The sequence below is a fragment of the Phalaenopsis equestris genome, unplaced genomic scaffold (genome assembly GCF_001263595.1).
Source record: "Phalaenopsis equestris unplaced genomic scaffold, ASM126359v1 Scaffold001013, whole genome shotgun sequence".
NCBI lineage: Eukaryota > Viridiplantae > Streptophyta > Magnoliopsida > Asparagales > Orchidaceae > Phalaenopsis > Phalaenopsis equestris.
In genome coordinates, this window is record NW_018165452.1 from 581,927 (window position 1) to 606,779 (window position 24,853).

Genomic DNA, 24,853 nt, shown 5'->3' on the forward strand with positions numbered 1-24,853 from the left:
ATAGCATGAATCCAATTTAATTTGTGTGGATGATAATATTAAGAATTTCATTCAATTATTATGAAATATAATTTAATTCATTTTATAAATAAACAAATGAATAATTAAATAATAGATTAGATCATAAAACTATAATTCAAATAAATGCTTTTACTGAATATAAACATAATCAATTATTTGAAAAGTGTACTTTTTCTGGGTCAATTTGGGCATTGTTCATTCGGGCTCGGACCGCCAACAAAAACGAGGGGGAGCATTTTCAAAACCCTTCATATCCGCCATTTTCCTCTTGCAGGGGCTCTCTAGGGTTTTGGAGCGAATTAAAGTGAGCCATGGCTTTTTCGGACGATCCTCACTCCGCATCGGCGGAAATAGCTGCGGATGACCCTTCGGCGGAGGCGTCGCCAATCCTAAAGGACGATAAAACCCTAGTTTCTGCTCCGGGAGCGGGAAAGAGCATTGGTATTCAGAGCAATGGTGGTTCTGCAAATGTGGACGCCTGCTCTACCGAAGATGAGGAAGGAGACGAGGAGGATGGCCTAGAGCATGCTACTGAGCTGTTCGAGAAGGGGTCGAAGGCCATTGAAGCTGGAGATTTCACGGAGGCCGTCGATTGCCTTAGCCGCGCCTTAGAAATCAGGTTGGGGTTATATTCCACGTTTTAGTCCCTTTGGGATTGCTATATTCTTTTCGAAACTGCGAAGCTTTCTGCTGGCATCTGTACTCGCAGAATCAGTTCCTGCGTGGATGAATGCTCTAATTTCTTAGTAGTCATTGACGTTGTGGTTACCATATTTTACTTCGCTTCATATAATATTGATAGAGCACGTATGAGGATGGAATTTCAGTGCAATTTAGGTCTATGTGGGAGCTGATTTAGCAAGATTTAGGAAATGAATTACTGATGTTCTTTTTGTTAAAACAAATATTTAGTGGGTTCATTTTCTATTACAAAGCCTTTTTGTAGTTATTGTGCCAGAATATATTATTTTTAGTTTGTAATTTTGTTAGGGCACTCTTATTCTCAATTGTGTAGTTTGCATTTCACATTGTTGATGCTTTTTGAGGCTTAACTTTGAACTTCTTAACAATGTTGTAAGGGACCTGGTTAGGTTTACCTACCTTGCTTGATTAAAAGTATTAGTTGAAACTACCATTAAGGTTCGTGCTTTGCATCTGTAATGAGTGCATCTTTTTGTTATCGAGTATGCATTGATTAGCTAAATGTATTATAATAATAATTATTTGTTATTATTTATTTCATTTCCTAATTTTTCCTTCATTTGTTCTGCCTCTTGAGTTAATTGATTCAGATTATCAAGCTTGAACCCACATTAGTTAGTGTTGTAGAGTATGCACTATTTTGACTGGCTAAATTTATTATTCTTTTTAGGGATAATTACATACAGAGTAGCTAGAACATTGATGTTTACAAGTCAAGCACTCAAGGGATTTTTTGAACTACCGAATCGATGCATTTACACTTGCCACAATCAAACCATTGCGACTTTGATAAAAATGAAAATATGGGTTGGAGTTTTATCATAATGATGATATTTTAGTGAGAATTTGAAAAATAAATAAGATAGAATGCTTGATTTGTAAATAGCAATTTTTCAGGTGCTTTGCTGTGATTGCCCCTTCTTTTTATTGTGAAATGACTCATGAATTATTGGTTAAGGAAGATGATTCTATCTCCAATGCTACCGATTAGAATCACATAAACAATTTATTTCTTACTATTTTCAAAAGAAGTATTTTTCTTTTTATTTTTTTTCCTTCACTTAGCCTCCACTTCTTCATCATGTAATGACATTAACTATTCATACAACTTGGGAAGAGATCTCGAGAGAGTGGATGCTTTGTTTGTTTGAATCGCTTTAGTTTCTTGACCAAGGATTTTTTTGGCATAGTTTTAGGGATTAGGTGCTAAGAGTGAGTGAAATTTGAAAAAAAAAAGTGGAAGATTATTGGTGTGACAAGCTAGTTTAAGCGTACTTACTTCAATGAAAATTAACCTCTTTTTGTCTTTTCCCTTTTTAAATGTTTTTTCTATTTTGGTGTCAACACTTTTTTAATCCAACCTATAATATGAAAGGTGTTAATTGGTTATAATAAATGCATCGCTCACTTTCTTTTTCTCGTTTCTTTATTGGTGAAATTATTACTTGGAATTTACCTTTAGGCCAAGAATTAGGGGATACTATTTGGTAGATCACATAATAATTATAGAATTAATTTTTAGAAACGATTGTTTACCTTAAAGTTAGAGTTACTTAGGTTGACCTTGTTATTTTGATTTATTAAAGCATACTTAAGTTGATAAAGATTCCAATATATTTCATTTAGTCTAATTACTTTGCTGAACATCCGGTTGATATACTGAATTAATTTGATAATTATTTAAAAAAATGTTGATTATGGCTTAATACATCGGATTATATAGATTCATCTTAGCAATCTCTTAGGCGGGACTCTTCTGAAATGCAACATTGAAATTTGTCCATCATGTTGTATACATGGCTTCATTCCATGGCAGAAGTATGAAGTACATACTATTTTAGGTTAGTGGGAAAATTTTTGAGGAAAAATTGAATGAATACGAGGGAATAGTTACATCAAAGATCTCAAACACTTGATATCGATTTTATGTGGTTTAGTGAAATTCATCTAGGGTCAAAATCACATCAATTAAATGTTTAACTGCATTTCAAAAGATTTGCATGGATAGAGGTTATATTTCATATTATTTAAAAGAAAGATATCACTTTTTGTTAACGATTGAAAAATAGTACAACCATATATTGTGAAGATGGTTGAAATGTGGAGAAAAAGACCTTTATGTTGCTTTTCCTTCTTATCTTTACTTACTATTAGAAAATATTCCTCCTCTCCTTATTTTGGGTCGAGTATAATTGCGAGGTGTTTTACAATTAAGGAATCCGTGGGTTCATATAGTAAAGAATTTAATGATCATTTGCCATTGAAATTTTTTAAACCTCAGTTAGAAGTCTTTGTTGTTGCATCAATTTAGGGTTCTACGATAGATTATTTATGATTTTTTAATAGACTCTATTTTAAAATTTGTGGTAGAAACCTTTTAGAACTTTTTTGTTGTTTAAGAGAGCCACTATTTTTAATAATTTAAAAATTTTACTCCATATGTAGCATTGTTCGTCACTCGGGAACTTGTTGGAGACTTGGTAATCATTTAGTTAATTGGGGAGGATGTCTTGAATTGATGGTTTTGTGTACATTATGACCCTTGTTATAATGATGGAGGTGCTGGTTGAATATTGGTTTTGCCTCGGTGTTTTCTTTAGATGTTGTTTCTTGATGTCCTCAAGTTACGAGGGAAATGGTTATGTTAGGCATTGGAATGTGGTAATTTTGTTCGACATGTTTCTCGATAAGGCATAATTATTTTGGGTTACACCTGTTCTATTTGCCACACCACCGTCTTCGAGGTAATGGGCACATGCACCTGCTCAGGCCACATTGATCTTCTTGATAAGATGTGAAAGTGTTCATGGCCGACTTCATTGCATTTGATCAATGAATGATCTTTGTTTGAGGTGCGTGAGAGTGAGACTTATTTGTAATCATTTCATGCTACTTGGCCATTTTTTGATTAGAACCCTACTATGGTGTTGAGTCCCATGGCTCAAAATGACAGATTTGCTTTCAATCAATATGAGTGGGGGATCTTTTGACATACAAAGTTAAAATGCTTAATTATTATATGTTGGAAATTGTTGGAGGCTGTTGAAGATCTATTTTGCATGTTCACATTGATTACTTGCTTACTATGCGTATGCAACAAAATACTGTGCATCTTATTTCTTTGAGAAACCAGTATGAAACCTAAGTATCTCTAATATTCCAAAAATTGCAATAATTTAAAGTATTTCAAAGTTAACTTCACCAAAGAGGTAATTTATAAAGATATGAGTGAGGTGAGCAAGATAAAGGATAGATAAAGGTTTTTTTGGGAGATATGTTGATGCGGGATGCAGATTTTCCTGTATATGTGGAATTCTCATGATTTTTGCTTTCGCGGTTCTCGAGTTGAGGCTCCCGCTATCACAAGTGACGAAGGGCGCACGACTTTACCGCGATGTGGGATTTTGCTACAATTCTGTTGTCTGTGAGTTCCGCAGTCGCGCGAATATCTATTCTTGAGGCCTTTTTTATTTTTTATTTTAATTTTCAGTAAGTTTCTTTTTTTTTTCGCTTTTCTATGTTGGTTCATTCTTATTTCTCCATTTTCTAATTAGGGTAATTTTTATTTGTACTATATATGTGTGTATTTTGCTATATTGCGACAACTAGCTTGTTTTTGTGTAATATGGAGATTGTATTCTTTGTTTTCACCTTAAAGAGTGCTGTTTCCTCTTTCTTTTGTAAGTGGCATGTCTGTATCTTGCTCAGGAACAAGTGGTGAAACCTCCTTACCACCTGCACATCGTCGTTTCAGAGTTTTCCTTGCTGTTTTCAGTGAGGACAGCTGCCAAACGATGCTTATCCCTGTCCAAACGCAGTTGAACTCGTACATTATCATTTCCTTGATATTCCACAACCACATTCCCCTAAATCTCTTTTCTAAATACTTTCTAGGCGCCTTAAAATGGTATCATATGTGCTAGGTGGAAATTTCTCTGGTCGAAGGCATATTTGTCCTTCCATTCATTAGAGGGTTAAGAATAGAGTTATTTTTTCTGTAGGATTGGTAATGAACCATTTTCTTTTTGAGGTAATGGACTGGCAGATGGATGTTAGGCTTCGAGATTTGTATTGCTGTAGATGATAATTAATCTATTTGATGCCTTTTTAGTATCATTCCCAAATGTGGATTGATTCAAATTGTTCAATTTTGATTGTTGTTTCATGATTGATTTATGAATTTTTTTTGGTTCTGATTAAGGATGCCAAACATTTTGAAGTGCTTTGATGGTGATGTTATGAAGCATTGTTGTGTTTTCTTGCTTCCCTTGTACGAATATAACATAATCACAAATATTGTCATAATGATTTTCTGAAAACTAAGGTTAGTCATTACTTTTTTGATTTTATAGATTAGCAAAGTGTTATATTAGCAAAGTTTTATAAGACTTACATTACTATTAACGGAAATGCTTTTTATGGTAGTCTGCAAGGACATTGATACTGTTTTTTTATGGTTCATGTAATATGTCACTCAAATTTTATTCTTTGATAGTTCACATGATATAGTATTAGTGTCCTTCTATAAATTGTTAGTCTCTGAAATTACTCAAGTTTATCCTAGCGCTGATTCTTTGGATTTTCATACATATATATATATATACATATATAATATATATATATATATATATCTATATATACATGTACATATATATATTCATTTGTTATATTAATTAATAGCCTTTGATACACTGAACTTGGATAGGCTTTTCAGTGACTAATTTTGTTTTTATGCATATTTTCTTATGTTAAAAACCACTTGATTGTTGGCCTTGAGATGTGATGTTTATGAATATGAAAATTTGAAGCATGTAGAAAATCTTGTTGGCTTAATATAAGTTGCAAATTCCATTCACTCCTTTTAAATAATCTGTGTTTTGTTTTGTGAGCATTATTAAATTTGGTCAAAATATTATACCTAATATTTATAATTGCTTCACAAGTTTTTGATTGAATCGTGGTTTCTTATATTTCTAATTTTTTTGCGTAATTTATTTGATTTATTCAATCATTAAATTATGGTGTGGATTGATAATATTTTTGGGTTTACATCATAAGAGAATGAGTTTTTTTTTTAAAACTTAGTTGCCATTTGAATTGCAAAATTTAAATAAGGTTAGTGTTTTTTTAATTCATTTTTTCTATTATTTCCTCAAACCAAAGATGTTTTGCTTTAAATTGATATAGAATCTCATGATTGCATCATTAGGTCGACCAAACATATATAGCAACTATAGTAAAAAAATTTAGTGGGTGGAATAACAATAGAAATTTTTCAAAGTGGAACGGCAATTTAGATGATATTTTTGAATGTTACAATCTGATTGATTCAGAAAGAGCTGGAGGAAGTGTTTAATCAAAGCTAGTGGGGTATGCTCAATCGGTTAGGTTGTGTATTAGGGTTGCTGCTATATCTAGATAGGCTAGCATGAAACAAAAGCATGAAGTACATAATTTATTATTTAAAAATTTGTAAGCAAGTTGGTTATGTAATTATGATGTTGTTGACTATCATGCAAAGTTACATGTCGGAGCTAGATATTATTTGATTTCAGACTATCATGTTACTATTAAATGCGTCACTTAAGGTCGCATATGAGAAGTTGAAGGAATAACTAAACTACTGTTTACTTAAAAAAAAAGAAAAAAGGAAAAAAAAGAGGAGGCTTTATGCATAACTTCAAATATTGAGGAATATTACATTTACACTATTTTTGTGATTGTTGACCCTATACTTTTTGCAAGGAATATTCAACAACATATCTTCTAAAGGCTATTGAATACACCCGACACAGTAATCATGTATGATTAAATTAGACTTCATTGAAAAATTATTCTTTATTTATAATCTTGTGTGGATGCAATAGATGTAGAAGATAAATTGTATGAATCTTTATTCGGTTTTGGTGAATCTGAATTTGTACTTATAATATGTCAGATTCATGGATTTGAATCTATACGTAACAAGAGTTAAAATTGGAAGTTTAGAAGCAAATTAAACATGATATTATATTTGAACGTTAATTGTTAATAGAGATTGAGCTTATGCTTGATTATGAAATTTGACCAATCATGTTTGTTGTAGTTGATTAATTAATTAACCAATTTAAAAATGTAACTCTTAATGAATTTTCATTGAATATTAATCTTATTACGGATGATAATTCATGTTTTTATTTTTAGTCTATGTTTTCTTTGTATATGATATGAATTGGAGCCAAAAAGCAACTTGCAATAGATATGTGTGAAATCCCAATATAGGGCTAATTTGATTAATATCAAAGTAAACAAACAAGATACAAGGGATGATCTACAAATATAGAGGTAGTTCGTCTCTCCATAAACCCTAGACGCCGTTCGGAACACAAAGACAAAAGAAAAATAACAGCAAATCCAAACATAAAACAAACCCTAGCTAATTCAACCCAATAAATACTTCCCAGGATACATTGTTACGCCTTGACGCGTAACATACACTTAAACTCCAACCCCCATACCTCTCTTGATTTTCATCTTATTGTACGTGATTAACGACTGTGTGGGCCTTACTTGGGAGCTGAAATAGCCCTCAGCTGCTCCTAGGACTTTCGCGCCTCTGATGGGTTGATTGGCTTGTCCAGGCCGACTGGTCCGGTTGGGTATGGTTGGTCCAGATTGGTCTTCCCTGGACTGGCTCACTCGGCTCATCTACAGGCGCAATAGGCTTGTTAACACTCCCCTCTCAAAGAAGCACCTTATCGTCAATGTGAAATGATGGACATTGCTTCTAAATCACTTTGTTAGGCTCTCACGTTGTTTTAAAATCTGACAATTTTTTTCAATTAATCAACACCTCCTTTGCTCCTGCCATTCAACACACTCATTCAACCTCCAAAGGTTTCATAATCATCTCCATGTCTTTTGTTAGCATTAGAGGTAGTGAACACGAGGGAGTATGATCTCCAATGAATGCCTTAGCTGTGATACATGAAAGATTGAATACAATGATGATGACGATGGTGGTAACCTCAAACGGTAGACCACGACCCCAATGCCTTTCAAAATCTAATAGGGTCCAAAATATCATGGAGAAAGTTTCTCGCTCCTCCTTGCCAATGTTTTCTACCGATAAGTTCTTGACTTCAAATAAACCCTATCTTCGGGCTCGAATTGTACCTCCCTCATATGTCCATTTGTCTTCCTCTTCATGATCAGTCGGGCCCTCAATATTTGTTCCTTGAGCTCCGCCAATATCCTGTCTCTCCAAGTATTGGTTTACACTGGATACCGATGTAGTACTATGCCCGCAGTATATTAGGTGGGGTGAATTCCACCCATACAGGGATCTAAGGCATGCATACTCCTGAAAGGGGTGGTATGTGTCGTAGTATGATATGAAGTATTATACCAATACTCAACTCAAACAATTCACTTAGCCCAATGCTTTTGCATATATGATACATGACAATGTAGGTATGTCTCCACACTTCTGTTGATTCCGTCTGACCAACCGTCTGAGGATGATATATCGTGCTTCTCTTTTGAGCTGTCCCTTGTAACTTGAACAGTTCATTCCAAAAGTGGTTGAGAAACACAGTGTCTTTATTTGATACGATAGATTCCAGAACACCATGCAAATTAACCTCTTCCCGTATGAATGCCGTAGCTACTGAGTCAACAGTGTAAGAGTGTTGTAATGGAATAAAGTGTGCACACTTGCTCAGACGATTCACCACCACCAATATCACCATCCATCTATAAAATCCATTATCAATTCCTCCCAAACCTTCGCAGGTAAAGTTGGAGGTTGCAGTAACCCTCCTGGCGCCATAGTCAAATAACCGCGTCGTTAATACACATTGCACATTATCATCATGTTCTCTACATCCGGTGTATTTTCACTCAATATCGCTCTGCCGATAGTCAATTGTATGTTTTTTGTACCTTTGAATGCCCCTCAATAGCATTGCTGTGAAACTTCTGCGATAATTTGGGCATGTACCTCGATGCCCTTGATAACACAAAGCTTCTTTGGTAAATTAGTTGTTTCCCTTACTCCGTTTTCTGGATGATTGTTCAAATTCTATAGCAACTTTGTTCTTGTCTTCCTTAATCCGTCATCTTGCTCGCTCTTCCCCCTTAAGGCTTCCCAATCTATGATTCATGGGTATTGAGAAAGTTGTCAGCTGGGGTTCTTCCACTTTTCTTGATAGTGCATCTGCGACTTTATACACCAATTTTGGCTGATATCGAATCTCAAAATCATATCCAAGTAATTTGGATAGCCACCTTTGATGTACTTTAGTCACCATACTATACTCCAATATATACTTCAAGCTCTTTTGATATGTTCTGACTATAAAGTGTCGCCGCAACAGGTAGGGACATCACCTTTGATGACCAAGATAACGTTCATCAACTCCTACTTTTACATGGGCTTGAGCCTCACCCTAGTCGTGTGCCGTTGGTTCTGCATGAGAATGACTCTCAATCAATATTCTGACTCATCTGTTTTTAGCACAAATGGTCTACTAAAGTTTGGAAGTGCTAATATCAGAATGCTGGTTATGGCTCTTTTCAGATATTTAAAAGCTTGTGTTGTTGCTTCCTCTAATTGAAATTGTCTTTCTTTAGTTGCTCCGTTAGCGGTCATGCTATCGTGTCATATTCTCTCAAGAATTTTACGTAGTACCCAATGAATGCTGGGAACCCTCTCAACTCTTTCAAGTTTCTTTGCAGGGATCGATACAACATAGCCTCGACCTTGGATTGATCAGCTGCTACTCTTACCTTGGTCACCACATGCCCTAGGTACTCCACTTATGACTGTGCAAAGGAACATTTCTTCTAGTTGACTTACAACTGGTGCTCTCTCAACATCTTTAAGATTGTTCTTAGGTGTCTCATATGACTTGTCTCTATATGATTCTAGATCAGAATATCATAAAAAATATCATGATGAAGCGTTGACAAGGGAAAACGATATCACCATAAACTCGTAGTGTTCTTCATGAGTCCTTAACGCTGTTTTGTGCACATTAGCTGACTTCATGTCGATTTGATGGCATCTCGACGTCAGATTGATTTTTGAGAAGATGGCTCCTTCATAGAATTCATCTAATAGTTCATCAATCACCAGAATTGGAAAATTGTCCTGTACCGTTTCTTTGTTCAAGGCCATGTAGTTCACACATAATCTCAAAGCGCCATCATTTTTCTTCACCAAAAGAACTGGGCTAGAAAATGGGCTCATAATGGCCCTTATAATCCCTGTTTTGAGCATCTCGTGAATCTACTTCTCTATCTCATCTTTCTTAATCTGAGAATATCAGTAGGGTCTGATACTGATAGGAGGAAGTCCTCTCTTCAATGTGATGGCATGCTTTTGCTCTCTAGACAAGGGCAATTCGCTAGGTTGTGGAAGGATGTTGGAAAACTGTTGCGGAAGCTGTCAAACATCTTCAGGGACTTCTACTGCCTCTGGCGTCGAGATCTCTTGTGTACTCTACAGCTCTACCAAATAGCCCAACCATGCTGCCCATATTGCCTTGACCATGTTTTTGAGTGAGATTAGGATTCTGCATAGGCTAGCTTTTCCTCTCATCACCACTTTTCTCTCCTCCACCCAAATTTTCATTGCCAGGGTTTCCAATCCACATTTTGTCTCCCTAATCGTCTGTAGCCACTTCATCCCCAAAATCATATCAGTGCTTCTCAAGTCCAATGGAAGGAAGTTATCCACCACCTATATGCCTTGTAGTGTCAACACTAATTTCCTGCAAATTCCCTAATTTTTATCTACCTTCCTTGTACCCATCATGACCACCAAACTTCTTGTGTCTACCAACTTCAACCTCAACTAGTCCACGACCCAATTGGAGATGAAATTGTGAGTGACCTCACTATCCACCAACATCACTACCAATTCCACGATCTGTCCCCTCACCTTCATGGGGTGATTTATAGTAAATATCACCATTAGGTTGAGGGACACCTCCGTTACATCCAAGTGCAAGTGCTCCCCCACCTATTTTTCCTCCTTACTATACGTCTCATCCCCCTCACTAACTAAAAGGGCCTGGAGTGTGTGCTCCTTGCATCAGTGGCATGGGGCATTTCTCTAATTACATCAAAAATATAATCCTTTTGCTCTCTTGTCCCATCCCTCAGCCAATGTAAGGGGCTTGAAATTGACCCGGGACAGGTCCCCACATTCCTCTTCTTCGGTGAATTCTTCTGAAATGACATAGTCTGGGTCCTCTGTGTCATGGTCATTGATGTATTTTTGTAGAATTTTTCAATGGTGCCACTTTTGTTGGTCTTCTTCATCCGTTTCATGTCTTCCATCATCTGGGTTAGCTCCATCGGCTCTCTCAATCTTCATGGTCTTAATGGTCGGAATGCTTTCCGTATGTTGGGGTTTAGATCCTATATGAAGTTCCTCTCCAGTTTTGTCTCATAAACTCCTTTTAGTTGTATCGGTAATAGCTCAAATTTCTCTCTATACTCCATGACAGTCCCCTTCTGAGTCAAGACATAGAACTGCTTGTGTAGGATTTCATCCAAAATGTCTCCGAAACATTCTAACAAGCAATCCTTAAATTCCTCTCATGAACGAATTTGGTATATTGCCTCCCTCCACTTACACAATGCTAGGGCTTTCACTTCCAAACATAACCCCATCGTCGCAAGCTTCTCTTCCCCATTTAGCCAATTCATCATGAAGTATCGCTCCACTCAATACACCCATCCATGTGCATTTTCCTCCTTCGAAGATCGTCATCTTCAACTTCCTAACCATAACATCACCTCCCAAACTTTCTCTCCCTCAGGTGTTTCCCTCATGTACCTAAGGTGAAACTCTCTCTATTCCAATTTCTCTCATTCCTTCTTCGTGCTTCTGCAGGCCCCTTGCATATCCCATCTTCCAAAATTTTGGCCCAACCCCTCTCTCGGAAATGTCTAACCCAACCCTTGCCAGAGTCATCGAGGGAAGTTCTTTATGGTGAATGTTTTTCTCTTGCTCCTCTCGTTCGGTCTATTTCTCTTTTGATTTGGCCAAGGATCCTTCCGTTGACCCTTGGTTAGGGTTCACAGATTGAGTCGTCGAGGGGGTCTTGGGTTGCACCTCAACAAGCCTCCTTCTCATATCCTCCAAGCTCTCGAATCAATTTCTTATGGAAGGAAACCTATTGTCCATGGAGAAAAATCTTGGCGGAGAACCTTTCTTCTATCCCAAATTTGATTTTGTTCTACTTTTCTTTCCATTCTCTCTTCCAACGCATCCACTATCTTTGTTGTCATCTCTCCAAGATCTTGCTCTGATACCAATTTGATACCAACCGGTGCCAAAACCAATGAGCAACTTGCAATATACATCTGGGAAAACACAGTATAGGGCTTATTTGATTAATCAAAGCAAACAAACAAGATGCAGCGGATGATCTACAATTTGAGAGGTAGATTATGTCTTCACAAACCCTAGATGCCTCTAGGAACAAAGACAAAAGAAAAATTGCTACCCCAAACATAAAACAAACTTGGGAGTTCGAATTGTCCTCAGCCGCTCCTAGGGCTTCTTCCACTCTTGGCTGGCTTGGCCAAGCCGGCTGGTTTATCTGGTTTTGGCCTGTCGAGACCGATTTTACCTGGGCCAGTTCCTATGTGTACTGTCATAGTAGGCGTATCAGTATAATAATGCATAATGAGAACTTTATGGTGAGATTTTAGTCGTATAAATTTCTCATGAAATTTATTGATGCTAAATGTCTCTAATGAAGCTTCGAATTACAACTCTATCTATATGGCCAATTCTAATATTGCATAATTTATTACAATTCATATTTGAATTGTTTAAATTAGATTTATTTTAATGGATGTTTTCTATGGTCATAAATATATTATTTTTATATGATTTATCTGTTTTTGTATCTATATCATATTTTCCTCTAGGATTTCGTTATAGGCCTTCCTTAGCATCCTTACTGTCACTTCATACATGATTAATTATATGCATGAGTTGTCCTGTTTGCATGAAAATATGCGATAAAAAATTGTCGTGTTTAGCGTTGTTGCTGCATTTACTATTTTAGCATGTTTTAGTCACTTTACACACTATTAATCGTATCGTTTGCTTGCGCTGTACTGTTTGCATGAAAATATGCCTTAAAAATTCTGTTAATTATGTAATTCTAGGCCAACTATTAATGTGTGTATGTGTGGTATTTATAGTTACTAGGTTGTGTTTTGTAATTATGCCTACCAATTTTTGGTTAAAATCATCTTGTCGTATAGATGTGAGACTTAATTTTCTATTCAAGGTGAATTACTTTCTTTTTTTTTTCCTAAATAATATTGTGTTTGTGTTTGTGAGTATAAAGAATTTAGTCAGAGTTGGTACCATCAACTTTTCTGGCTGTGGCATGTTGTGATTGGATATTGATTTTTTTTGTTTTAAAATTTCTCATTGAATTTTTTTGATTTAATAAATCATTAAATCATTGTATTATGAGGATTTCGTGTAGTTTTCGATTTAAATTAAAAGAGGATGTGTTTTTGACATAAGTTAGATGAATTGTTGTGGTCATTGATGGTCATATTGTCAAAGAGACCATATACAGAAAACAACTAGTTGGCCGGATTATGACATTGTCACTCTGATTGCACACAATTCATCGATGAAAATCTGAATTTAAACTTGTCAAAATCATTATGACCTTTGCGAGTCATTTGCAGCTTGAATTACTCTTGAAAATGAGAATGTTTTATATCAAGGGCTGGGGGTTCCATTAGTATTTTGTGGTGGTTCTAAATATGACTAGGAATTATTTTGGATTGATAATTATTTTAAAGGCAAAGTCGAGCTGCATTGGGTTTCTTGCATGAAGGAGAACAAACTAATACGTAGTTTGAACCTAGTTTTTTTCCTTTTTAAGGTCACATTAAAATGTGAATTTTGCTCCAAGTTTTGTTTTGAATGATCCTACATATTCAAAGTTTTAACTCCATTTTTTGCTTGTGCCATTGAATGCTTTGAGATGCTACCTTTTTGTCCGCTTGTTGGAGGCTTTGTTGCTAGAGGTCGCTCGATTTGGCTGTCTTTAACTAAGTTGATTTGGTCAATATCATCTAATCTTCTTAATATTCGGCAAGGGTGTGATCTGTGTTTTTGATTTTGATAAGACAGGAACATTTCATGATAATTTCAGATAAGGCTTGAATTGGCCAACTAAAAAAATAAATATAGATCCAATTACTCTTTTTTTTCACATTTTGAACTTAGAATCAGCGAGGATTTTAAAGAATTTTAAAGCTTTGATCATTGCTTAGGGGCATTAATTACCCTAATTAGTCGTCACTAGAGTTCTACCTATCCAAACTTCTTCCTCACTTGCTAGGTCATTACCCTCTCTATTATGAAAAGAGAACGACAAAACCGATCATCTTTTATCAGTCATTATTTGATAAGTGCCTGCATATAATTATATTGTCCGAAAATGCAGGATGCCAGTTGACCAACATTGTCTGATGTTTGTCAATGCCCTACTTCTGTTGCTCTTTATCACCCTTCATTGACATTGTCATCTCTCTTCGACATAATCGACCCTTAAAACACCCTTGAATATCATCTTAGGTGACAATCTGTAATAGTCTAAATTCGATAGTTGTATTCACGCCTTTTTATTTATTTGAGAGGGTAAGTTTTTGTAACTTCAAGCATATTCTTAGTGATTTATTTCAATTGGGTTGAACCACAAAAAGTTAATTTCCCTCTGAAGTTTCTACAAAAAGGTAATTTTTCTTTTCATTTTAACTAGTCCTTATTTATAACAGTTATTGGCTTGAACTCCAAGTAACCACATTATGTTTATTTTGTTAAATTTCAGCTGCACGCTCTCATCCCGGTTTTTATTAAACTTTGATGGATTGTGATGTAGTTATGGCTTTGTTTTGAACACTGGACAGTCATAAGCATACTTAGGTTTAGTTTGCTCTGAATGCCAACATTTCTCTTTAAGTATACCCTTCTGACTTGATTGTATGAATTTATTAGTTCATTGAAACTCCAATCAACCATGAAATTTATGAGATCCATCTTGACATAGTGGTTGAGAGCTTTGTCTTTCAATCAAGTGGTTATGGGTTCAAAGTCTTGCATAAGCGGTGTGCATGCATTGGAATGCGTCTGTGTGAAAAAAAAAACTTGACCATGAAATTCTATCATCCATCGGAACAGCACCAGATTATGCCTATTCTTTCAATTTGGAGAGAGTTCAATAAATGATATTTGTTGCTCAATCTTTGATCAAAGCTTCTGGGTTTCCACTTCTAGTCAATCCAATGCTGCTAAATGGGATGTAGTCGTATCTTTTCCTTTCTGATTTGCATATTATTATTCATTACATCATCTTTGAATGCTACCACATTATCATTGTCTTTCCTTGGGTATGCTATCTCTTGCTTTTGCTATTTTATGAGAATCAAAATTAGTGGTAATTGTGCTCATAGATGAATTTGGATGCTCAAATTTGATTGCTATGATTGCTAATTCAATCTCTTACTGCATTATTAACGTTTTAGGTTATTTATTATTTAAAGTTGTTTGATTTTATATGATCATTTAAAACTGTTTGTGAGGATATTTTTGTCTCAAAAAAATTCTTTTGTATCTGTCCAGGGTTGCAAATTATGGTGACCTTTCCCCTGAATGTGCTAGCTCTTACTACAAATATGGTTGTGCGCTCTTGTACAAAGCTCAAGAGGAAACAGATCCATTGGGCGATGTTCCTAAGAATACTCAAAGAAACTCGACCAAGGATGAATCCGCGGCTAACATGGAAGAATGTGGAGGTTCAGTGCCATCTTCTGAGTTAAAAGAACAAAATTCTTCTAACAAGTCTGAAATTGGAGGAGGTAATTTTTAGTTTTTTTTTTTTTTTACATTGAAAAAAGCCCGAGCTTTTTGGTATATGATTTATCATGTCTGTAATTGTATCGGCGCATTTTTATTGTGCAAGCTATCCATTCCTATAAAATTATTTTTTTGCCATTGTCTGTACTTACTGTACTTTTCGCTGTCCTACATATGTAAAAGCCCTTACATTTCCTACTAAATTGGTGCAAGAAGCTTAGATTGAACACTTTTTTATGTATGGAAAGGAAAAATTTTAATCCTCTCTAATATGTGGCAGTTTTTAACATTGCAAATTTTTTTCCTTCTATTATTTTGATATCCACCTGGTTATTTTTCTTTGTTTTTTGTCAACTATGCACTTTTTAATTTTTAATATGCTAAAACAAATTACAAGTTGCAGAATGTTTTGACCTCACGAAGATAGCAGTCAGAGGATATAAATGTTCAAGGGTAAGGTTGTGGATCTGAATAACTATAGAAATTTAACAGTAGGCTGTAAATGCGGTGAATTAAAAAATTTAAATATTAACTAAAGGCCTCATGGAAAGCATTGTTAATTGCACTAAGGCGAATTTCAAAGCAAGTAGGAGAATTAAACTATTATGTAGGCTTGGTGGTGGTGGAGTAAAGATGTACATAAAAATTAAAGAGAAGAATTATGCTTTCAAGGCATGCTTTAAAATGCATGGTAAGAGATTTGAAAATTTATTAGTTCATAAAGACGGTAAGGGTAAGATGTTACCTGATCTGATTTCTATTGTATGTCTGTCACTACGACAAGATAAAAAGAAGATTTATTAAATGCTATAATATTTTAAACTTCAACATATTAGGTGTATTAAGAAATGAATATTATTAAGGTTTCTTTGAAGATGAAGTTATAGAAGATAAATGGAAATGCTCATAGAAGTTTCATGTAGATGTATTGTAGTTGTACAAAGAGATGAATGCACACTTTCCTTTATAATGTGAATTGTTAAGTATATTATTGATTGATTGATACCATAGGAGAAAGCCCAAATCACAAAAGAAACACAAATATTATTATTTGAAATTGAGATAAGTTATAATGACTCTTCAAAACATGAAATAAACGACAAACAAACATAAAGACACAAACCAACTTCTCGAAAGTGTATCCCAAAACCCCTCAGTTCAGATTGCAGGTTGCAACTCACATGCAGGAAGTCAGAATAGCTAGTAATAGTGGTGAATTCATTCCCGATCCTTGAACACACCGCCCGTCATACTATGGGAGCTGGCCACGCTCGAAGTCGTTACCTTAACCACAAGGAGGGGGGTGTCGGCCCAGTAGATCCGTAGGCTTGGGAAAACAAGGGTGAATGCGGGAGAGGGGATGTCCGGGGTTGGAAGGTGAACTGGAGGAGGGAGGCAGCAGATTAAGGTGGTTTCAGCGATAAAAATTTGGGTGTGTTGAGTCGCCCGTAGGAAACTGTCGGTCGCTAGAATCGAAATCCTGTCGTCCTCTTTGGAAGGACGTTTTAATTTACATATATATTTAAGTTTCGAAAAATATGAATTCAAACTGACCTCATAATTTTACAATTTAAATGAAAAAGCACTCTAGGAGCACTATACCTCAAACCCTGTATCTATCCCGAGAGATAAACACAAAACTTGAGGATGTAGCTCGATCAAATAAACTAAGAAATATATGACGTCCGTTTGGTCTTCAAAACCGTTTTATTTGCCGAAAAATTTCTCTATTTAATATGAGAAATTAAATAGACTTTATTTTAAGTTGGGTTCAGAAAAACTTCCTATAAGGGCAAACCCCTATATTTAATTACATCTTAAATGTCCAAAGTCACTTAAAAATACTCTCGATAAAAAATCAGGAAAAATTATCTTCAAAGACTTCAAAAGAATGAGACTTTTCAACGAAATCGGACAAAGAGCTGTGAAAGGGGAATGACTCAAATTTGGAACATTTATAACAGAATCCAAAGGAAGAAGAACTAGGGGATGCCACAGATCCAGAGGAGATCCTCGGTGACTTCTCAGTTTACCCCATGGTTTGGCTTCAGTTTCGAAGAGAAATATTCAAGTGTTTTATTCTGCCAATTTTATCTATTTAGGGCTTACATTCGTGTCAAACGATCACACAAATAGCCTGAAAGATGTGAAAATTTAGGTCGTAACGAACGACAACCTCAGAATCCTAAAACGAGTTAGGGCTTAGATCGTACAACAAAGTTATACAAATGCCTAAAGAAAAGGTTGGGGATTTATGTTGCGCTAGGCGAACAATCTTGAAATATTATGGATTGTTTTTTTAATTTCTAGGAAAGGAATGATTTAGCTGGGGAAGATGTTCTGCTGTTGAAGATGGTCGTGCTGCCCACCGCGCTAATTCCAAGCTCCTTATCATGACGAGTTTAAGTTTTCTAGGGTGTCAGGTTATAATGTCATTTCCAGCGGCTCTATGGTTGTAGTTATTCAGATATCTTATAGATAATATGTTGAAGTTGTACAATGTATAACATAACAGTATGGTATGTAGCACATGACAAACAGTAGAGTATGCTGTAAAGAAAGCAATACAACATGCAGTGTAAAGAAAAAGTAAAAATAATACAGCAGATAGGTGATTTGCAAGAAAATAACATGCTGTAAACATAAAACAAACCTGTATACCTTGGAGGTCCGCTGTTCTTTAGGTGTAATTGATGCAATATGTACAAGAAATAAAACTTGAGGAAACATATTGAAATACTTTATATAAACGAAAATAAAGAAATATCGTCCAGAAATCTCGAGAAAGATCGTCAAAAGACTCACGACAAGAGAAATGAGAGGAAATCGATGAATCGACAAATCGATTAAAATTGTATAAAACACAGGAAAATTCCGTAAAGAGACCACAGGTACTTTGTCCAAAAATTCCAAGAAAAATATATGAAAAAGTCCGAAAAGAGGGGGACCGCAAGCACCAAAGATAAATGGCTTAACCTGAGTCAAAATGACCTCCTAACGCCGGTATCCAAACCTCAAAGATATCTTTTATGAAATCAAGTCGTCTCAACCAAGTATTCTCCCGAAATAAAATTAGCTCTCAAAATTCATGACGAAAAGACCTGCAAAGGAAGATCCGAAGATCCTAAAATCAATCCTAAAGGCTATCACTTTCTCACATTTTATAAATGGCTTAACCCGAGTCAAAATGACCTCCTGACGCCAATATGTCTCCCAAAGACATCTTTTATGAAATCAAGTCGTCTCAACCAAGTATTCTCCCGAAATAAAATTCGGAAATCTCCCAAACTTCACAAATCAAGCAAAAGGAAAGTGACCCCGGGGAAACCACCACTAGTATTTCCAAACCCATACAAAAATCAGGATCTTCCAACTTTCAAATTAATCAATAGCCTCATATATCAAATACGCATAAAATCATCCCATAGAACCAGAGAAATGCTCACGACCGGGGTCAATAGAGGGGGGTATAGCCACCAAGGCTTTCAGTTAAGGCAACCCAAAGAACAAGAGGAGCTCACGACCAAGGCAACCCAAGACACAAGAAGCTCACGGTTAAGGCAAGCCAAACTAGCTATATATGGATTTTTGATATACATAAGAGAGTGCAAAATATAATCATAATTTCAATCCACTTACAATCATCCAAGTAGTTCAAGCCCAACAAGAAGGACTAAATCACACCAAACAACCTCCACTAGGTCTCACGGGTGAGGCCAAAAACGCATAACCAAGCTCCAACTAGCTTGCGGGTAGGAACCAGAACAAATCAAACCAAACCCCATTTAAGAAACTCATGGCCACAGACAACAAGGAGGAATCCAACACAACACGAACCCACGGGTGAGGGACAAAGAAGAAGAAGACCTCCGTCTGCTAATGTCACGGGTAGAGGGCAAAGTCGAAAACCACAGGGGCAGTGCCCACCGAGAAAGGCTCACGACCAAATTAGTGAAAGGAAAACCACCCTAGGTATTGCCAAAGTATTGCCCCAAAGTATTGCCTTGATATGCATAAGAGAGTGAATGGACAAGCTTTCATAAATCATCCCAAACCGACTCTAATTTCCTCAAGCAAAACTCAAGAAATATCTCAATTCATTTTGAATCACCTCACTCTATTGGTGGATAGTGCAAATATTCTCTTTGAATGACAAACTTGATTTATCAACAACACTCAAGCCACTCAGACTCAACAAGAAGAGTCATACCGTCCCAGACAACCCCTCAATAGGTTCACGGGTAGGAATAGCAGAAGTACAAGACACCAACCCAACAAGCCTCTTGAATAAGGACAGCACAAAACACAAGCTAGGCCCTCGGGCAAGGGCTTAAAAATGAGTCAAACCGAGCTCCTCAACTAAGGCCAAAAACCACAGCTAGCAAATGACCAAAATCGAGCCCAGCAGGGGCTAAAGCCAAACCAACATAAAGTAGGCTATACCAAGTCTTAAGATTCTAAGGTTTGCATGTAGTACTTGCTTCAAACAGGGGCAAGTAGCAGAAAACAAATAAACGCAGGTGAGCCCCCATAGAGATCGAACCAAAACTTTATAGGCCAACAAACACAGCTTATGACAATAAATCCAAACTCGGCCACTTTTAAGAAAACTGAAAACCAGCAAGGGCCAAACAAAACTCTCAAAGCTAGTAAAAGAGCTTCAAAAAAGAGCTTCTACACCTCAACGAAAGTCAAGACCCAAACCTCAATAAAAATCAACATCCCATGTTCCTGAAATCAAAATCGAGCACCAACAAAAACCCAAAACCGAGCCATTAAAGGCCAAGGAACAGTCTACATCTCTTTAAAAGATCAGTATATAGATCAAAATAGGTTTAAAACCATAACAGTGTCATGTAAAGTATTTTTAGGCCACCAATATAATCGTTATAAGCATAAATCAACTCCCCCCCCCCCCCTCCGAGGAGCCAAACCAAATTATTAAAGCAAACTATAGAACCTTTCCTAAATCAAAGTGAACTTCTTCATAACATGCATTTTTAAGCAAAAAAGAAATTTAAGATGCTAAAACCGAGCCTTTCACATGTGTGAAAGACCAAATAAATCTTCTAATGTCTCATGCTAGATAAGAATAAATGAAAAACTTCATGATACATATCCTAACATGCTTGTAAGAGGAGCTAACATAAATATGCTACAATAAATAGAAACATGCTATAGCTTCACCACTTTAAGCAAATAATCAAATCTAACTCCTAGAACATGCTCACATACATGCTCACATCCTAGAACATGCTCACATTTCCATTTCTAGATGTTTGAGTACCAAGTATTTCATAAAAAACATAAGTGTAATATCACGCAAGCATGCTGTATCGTCCACTGCAATAAACTAAGGGGCTCGACAGAGAGAAATCCGAAGAAAGACAGGACATAGAGAGGGGAGAAAGTACCTCCCTGAAGCAAAGAAAAGCCACACAGAAATTTTCAAAGCACTCATCCACTTCAATCTTTCCTCCAACAGTAAGAGGAAACCAACCTAAGTACAACATGCTACAGAAGTAAGTGAGAGAAGAAAATGACAGAGTTTTCCCCCCTCAGAGATTTTTGGCTCTTGAAACGTAGCAATGAAAGTCTCATATAGACTAGAGAACAGGAGAATGAATGATTAGGAGATCGTATACGATTCGAAGGATCGAGAGGAGCAGACGCCTCCATACGGGCTCCATACGGTCGTGCGAGAGGCAGAGGATGAGATCCTCACAGAGGATGAAATACAATTAGGGATGGGTCGCGGGATCGTCCCGCGTGCGCGAGACGAGCATGGGAACGAGACTTCAACGATCGTCTCGCGTTAGACAAAATCGACGTTCCGGAGCTAGGGCAGAGGTCCATGGGGTTGAGACTTAGTAGAGGGGAGGAGGAGATAACGAAATTAGGTTAGGATTTAATATAAGGTATTAATTATAATAATAATAATAATAATAAAATATTGTTTATTATTATAATTAACACTTAAATGTGCATTTTTTTTCAGACGTGTCATCGCGGTGAGACGAACGTCCCCGTTAGGCAAAATCGACGTTTCAGACGCGTCGATGCAGTTCGTTTTGTCATCCAGAGTCGTTTAGGCAACCCCGTCGACGATTGGGACAAAAACGCGTCGCGTTTCGAATCACGTCAAAAATTCGGCTCGAGCTCAATTAAACAGGACGAAAAAGAGTGCGGCGGTGCCAAATCAACGAGTACAGTCAATCCTAAGGCTGACAGTCCTATAGGAATACTCCCTGAGTTCCTTAAGATTAGCCTTACCTGCTAAGTAATAACGGTCAAAACTACTATATGGAACGTCAAGTCGAGCGAAGAAATGTTCAGAATTGCTAATGGGGAGGGTTCCTTCACTAGTTTTATAGGAGTAGTCGACAAAAATGTCCTACGGCTAGATCCTAGTACGGCTAGATCCTAGGCTATTAGGCTATTAAGGAGGGGAAAACTGCATCTCGATCGAAAGCGAGGTCAACAGGTGGCGGGAAGGTTTGTTGGGATGGGCGGCGGGAGGTTGGTAGGAAGGTGGGTTAGCAAGCTGGGAAGGTTCGTCAGCAATTTCGGAGGGTGGATAGCGGGCGGGGAAGTGTTGACAGCGATGAGAATGGCCTAGACAACAAGGTAGACTGTTGGAAGCGTGCCGACTGAGTGTTAGGAGGAATTCTAGGAAGGTGGACAAGAAGATTGGGTTGTTCAGGAAGGGCGGCTGAGTGCTGGGTGGAGTATGGGGAGTTGCGGCTTTGTTGGGAGAAGGTTGGCAGCAGGTTGGAGGGAGGAAGGAGCTGGGCTGCAGCTGGTTGGGTGCAGGGAGGAGGCTGGACAACGACTTACAAGGGTGCAGGGGGGAGCGTGGGAGCTGTTGGGGATGCTAGAGTCAAGAAGCAGCAGCGGGAAGAGGAAAGACGAGGAACATCAACAGGGAGGCTGCTGGGAGCGGTTGGAGGCAGGACAACAGCCGGCAGTTGCTGGAGAAGAGGTGTGGTAGCCTGCTATAGACTTGGAAGCTGGTGGACAGCAGAAGGAGGGGTGGAAGGATAGATAAATGTCTCGGCGAGGTCAAGCTACAACTGGAGCACCACCCAGACCTGTAGAGACGATCACCGCCTCGGAAGAGGGACATCCGGAGTATTACATCGACGTCAGATACAACCCTCGGAGGGGAGAATATCAACGTTAAAACCTAAAATTCAAATATTAAATATAAGTCCCCTAACTCTAAGCAAATCATTCTATATATTTATAAAAAGACTAGACTTATTATACGTAATGAAAATAAGGATGGAGAATAAAATATAGACATGTTTTCAGATTTTAGGAATGGATTTAAACTAGAAAAAGATTTAAAATAAGAAGAGAATAAAATATAATCATGATTTCAGATTTTAGGAAGGATTTAAAATATGAAAGTGCTTAGGAAAGAAAGTTTGAGTGGGAGAGAAAGGAAACGTGAGGAAGGAAGGAGGAAAAGGAAAGGGGAAAGGAAGGAAAAAAGGAAGGAGTGAAAGGAAGAATGAGATTGAGGGGGCAGCAGTCCCCCTCCCTTGAAGACCGGCTGGTCCTCCCCCGAGCCCCAAGTCATTGATTCAAAGGAGAAAAAATTGAAGGTGTTGTGGAGTTGGTTTTGGCTAGCAATGAATATAAAGTTTTATGCATAGATGATGTACTCATTAGTTATCTATAGTTCAGAGATTTATGGAGAATGCTAAGATAATAAGCTTAACAAGTTTTTAAAGGGGCTATTAGGTTGCAAGTAAAATGTGTGTGAAATGTTTCAATTGTAAATGTTTTATTTTTCCTAGGATTTACTTGGAGTTAAAACAAGATAAACTTTTGATGTATTTGAAATTCCTCATTTACATTTTTTTACTTGTCAATTAAATGCCATCAAATAGCATGCATTTTATTACCCTTGTCATATGCATTATTTCCCTGCTTCCCAAAGAGGAAAAACCTCCTCTGTCATTGGCAAATCTTCGGCATGCCTAGCGTTTCCTTTTCTACACTTATGCAGTGCTCTACACATCCACAAAATTCACACTTTCCTCCACAAAGCTTTAGAACATGCTCTTGCGCTGTTTCTTGGCAAAATTAAGGGTATTAGCTTTTGTGCATCAAGCCATGTTTATGATGACATGAGCATGAATGGTGTCGGAGGAGGACAACAAGAGCTCCTTGGAACTGACATTGATGAAGAAGTTGCCTTTGAAGGTTGTCTACAATGTCCTCATTGGATGGTGGTTGCATTGATAAAGTAGGCATGTGCTACAAAGACAAATAGAGTTTTTTCTCCTTGAAGCAGCTTTGTTTTTCTTTTTCTTGATGAATATTGTAGATGAGTGTTTTGTTTTTTGGGAGAAATGTGGGCCATAATAAATAAATTCTTTAGTTTTATTGTTTTTTTTTGTTTTTTGTTTTTTTAATGGTGGTTGAAGAGGTATGTAAAGAAAACTAGGCATGTCATGCTGTTGTGGAGGTGGAATGGAATGATGCGGGCGTCTCCCGCTAGGGAGCAGGACACTGGCTTCCTGCACGAAAGCATGTGGAGCGCCTGCTCGTCCGGACTAGTTCGGTCCAAGCTATTTTGTATTGTGGAGTGTCGACCGGCCCTCAGGCCCACTCCTCTTTATTTTATTTTTATATATTTGTGTTTCTACTATTCTGGGGTTAGATTTTCATTTATTTTGTTAGGATAGCTGTCAGCGTCTTCAAGTCTTCCCTTTTAGGGCTGTATTCAAGGGCGAACGTGCTCTGACTGTAACTCATTTCGAGATGGTGATTATCCTCAACTTCCTCCCATTTCCACTATCCTTCCTCTCTACTACTACCGTTAGATAGCTCATCTGAACTGTTTTTCTGCATTTCGCCTCCGCTGCCAGTAGTGGTGTTGGTGGATAGCGGGGCCACTCACAACTTCATCTCAAATTGAGTCTTGAACCAATTGGGGTTGAAGTTGGTAAATACAAGAAGTTTTGGGGCCATGATGAGGACATAGAAGGTGGAGAAATGTTAGAGAATTTGCAGGGAATTAGTGTTGACACTACAAGGCATACAGGTGGTGGAGAATTTCCTTCCATTGGACTTGAGAAGTATTGATGTGATTATGGGCATGAAGTGGCTATTGGCGATCAGAGCAAGGGTGGATTGTAAATACCTGATTATGGAGATTAGGGTAGAGGAGAGGAAGGTGGTGCTGAGAGGAGATATTTGCCTATGCATAACCATGGTCTCACTTAA

The 24,853-nt window shown here is 37.2% G+C and overlaps 1 protein-coding gene across 1 annotated transcript in view; it reads left to right on the forward strand.

Moving 5' to 3' along the window:
- Positions 1 to 209: 209 nt before the first annotated feature.
- Positions 210 to 24,853, forward strand: part of LOC110032729 (protein HGV2) — a 54,070-nt gene continuing 29,426 nt past the window's right edge. Inside the window, exons 1-2 of the mRNA XM_020736457.1 lie at positions 210 to 640; positions 15,380 to 15,615. Of these exons, the coding sequence (XP_020592116.1) occupies positions 333 to 640; positions 15,380 to 15,615 (544 nt within the window). The 5' untranslated portion in view covers positions 210 to 332. The remainder of the gene's footprint in view (positions 641 to 15,379; positions 15,616 to 24,853) is intronic.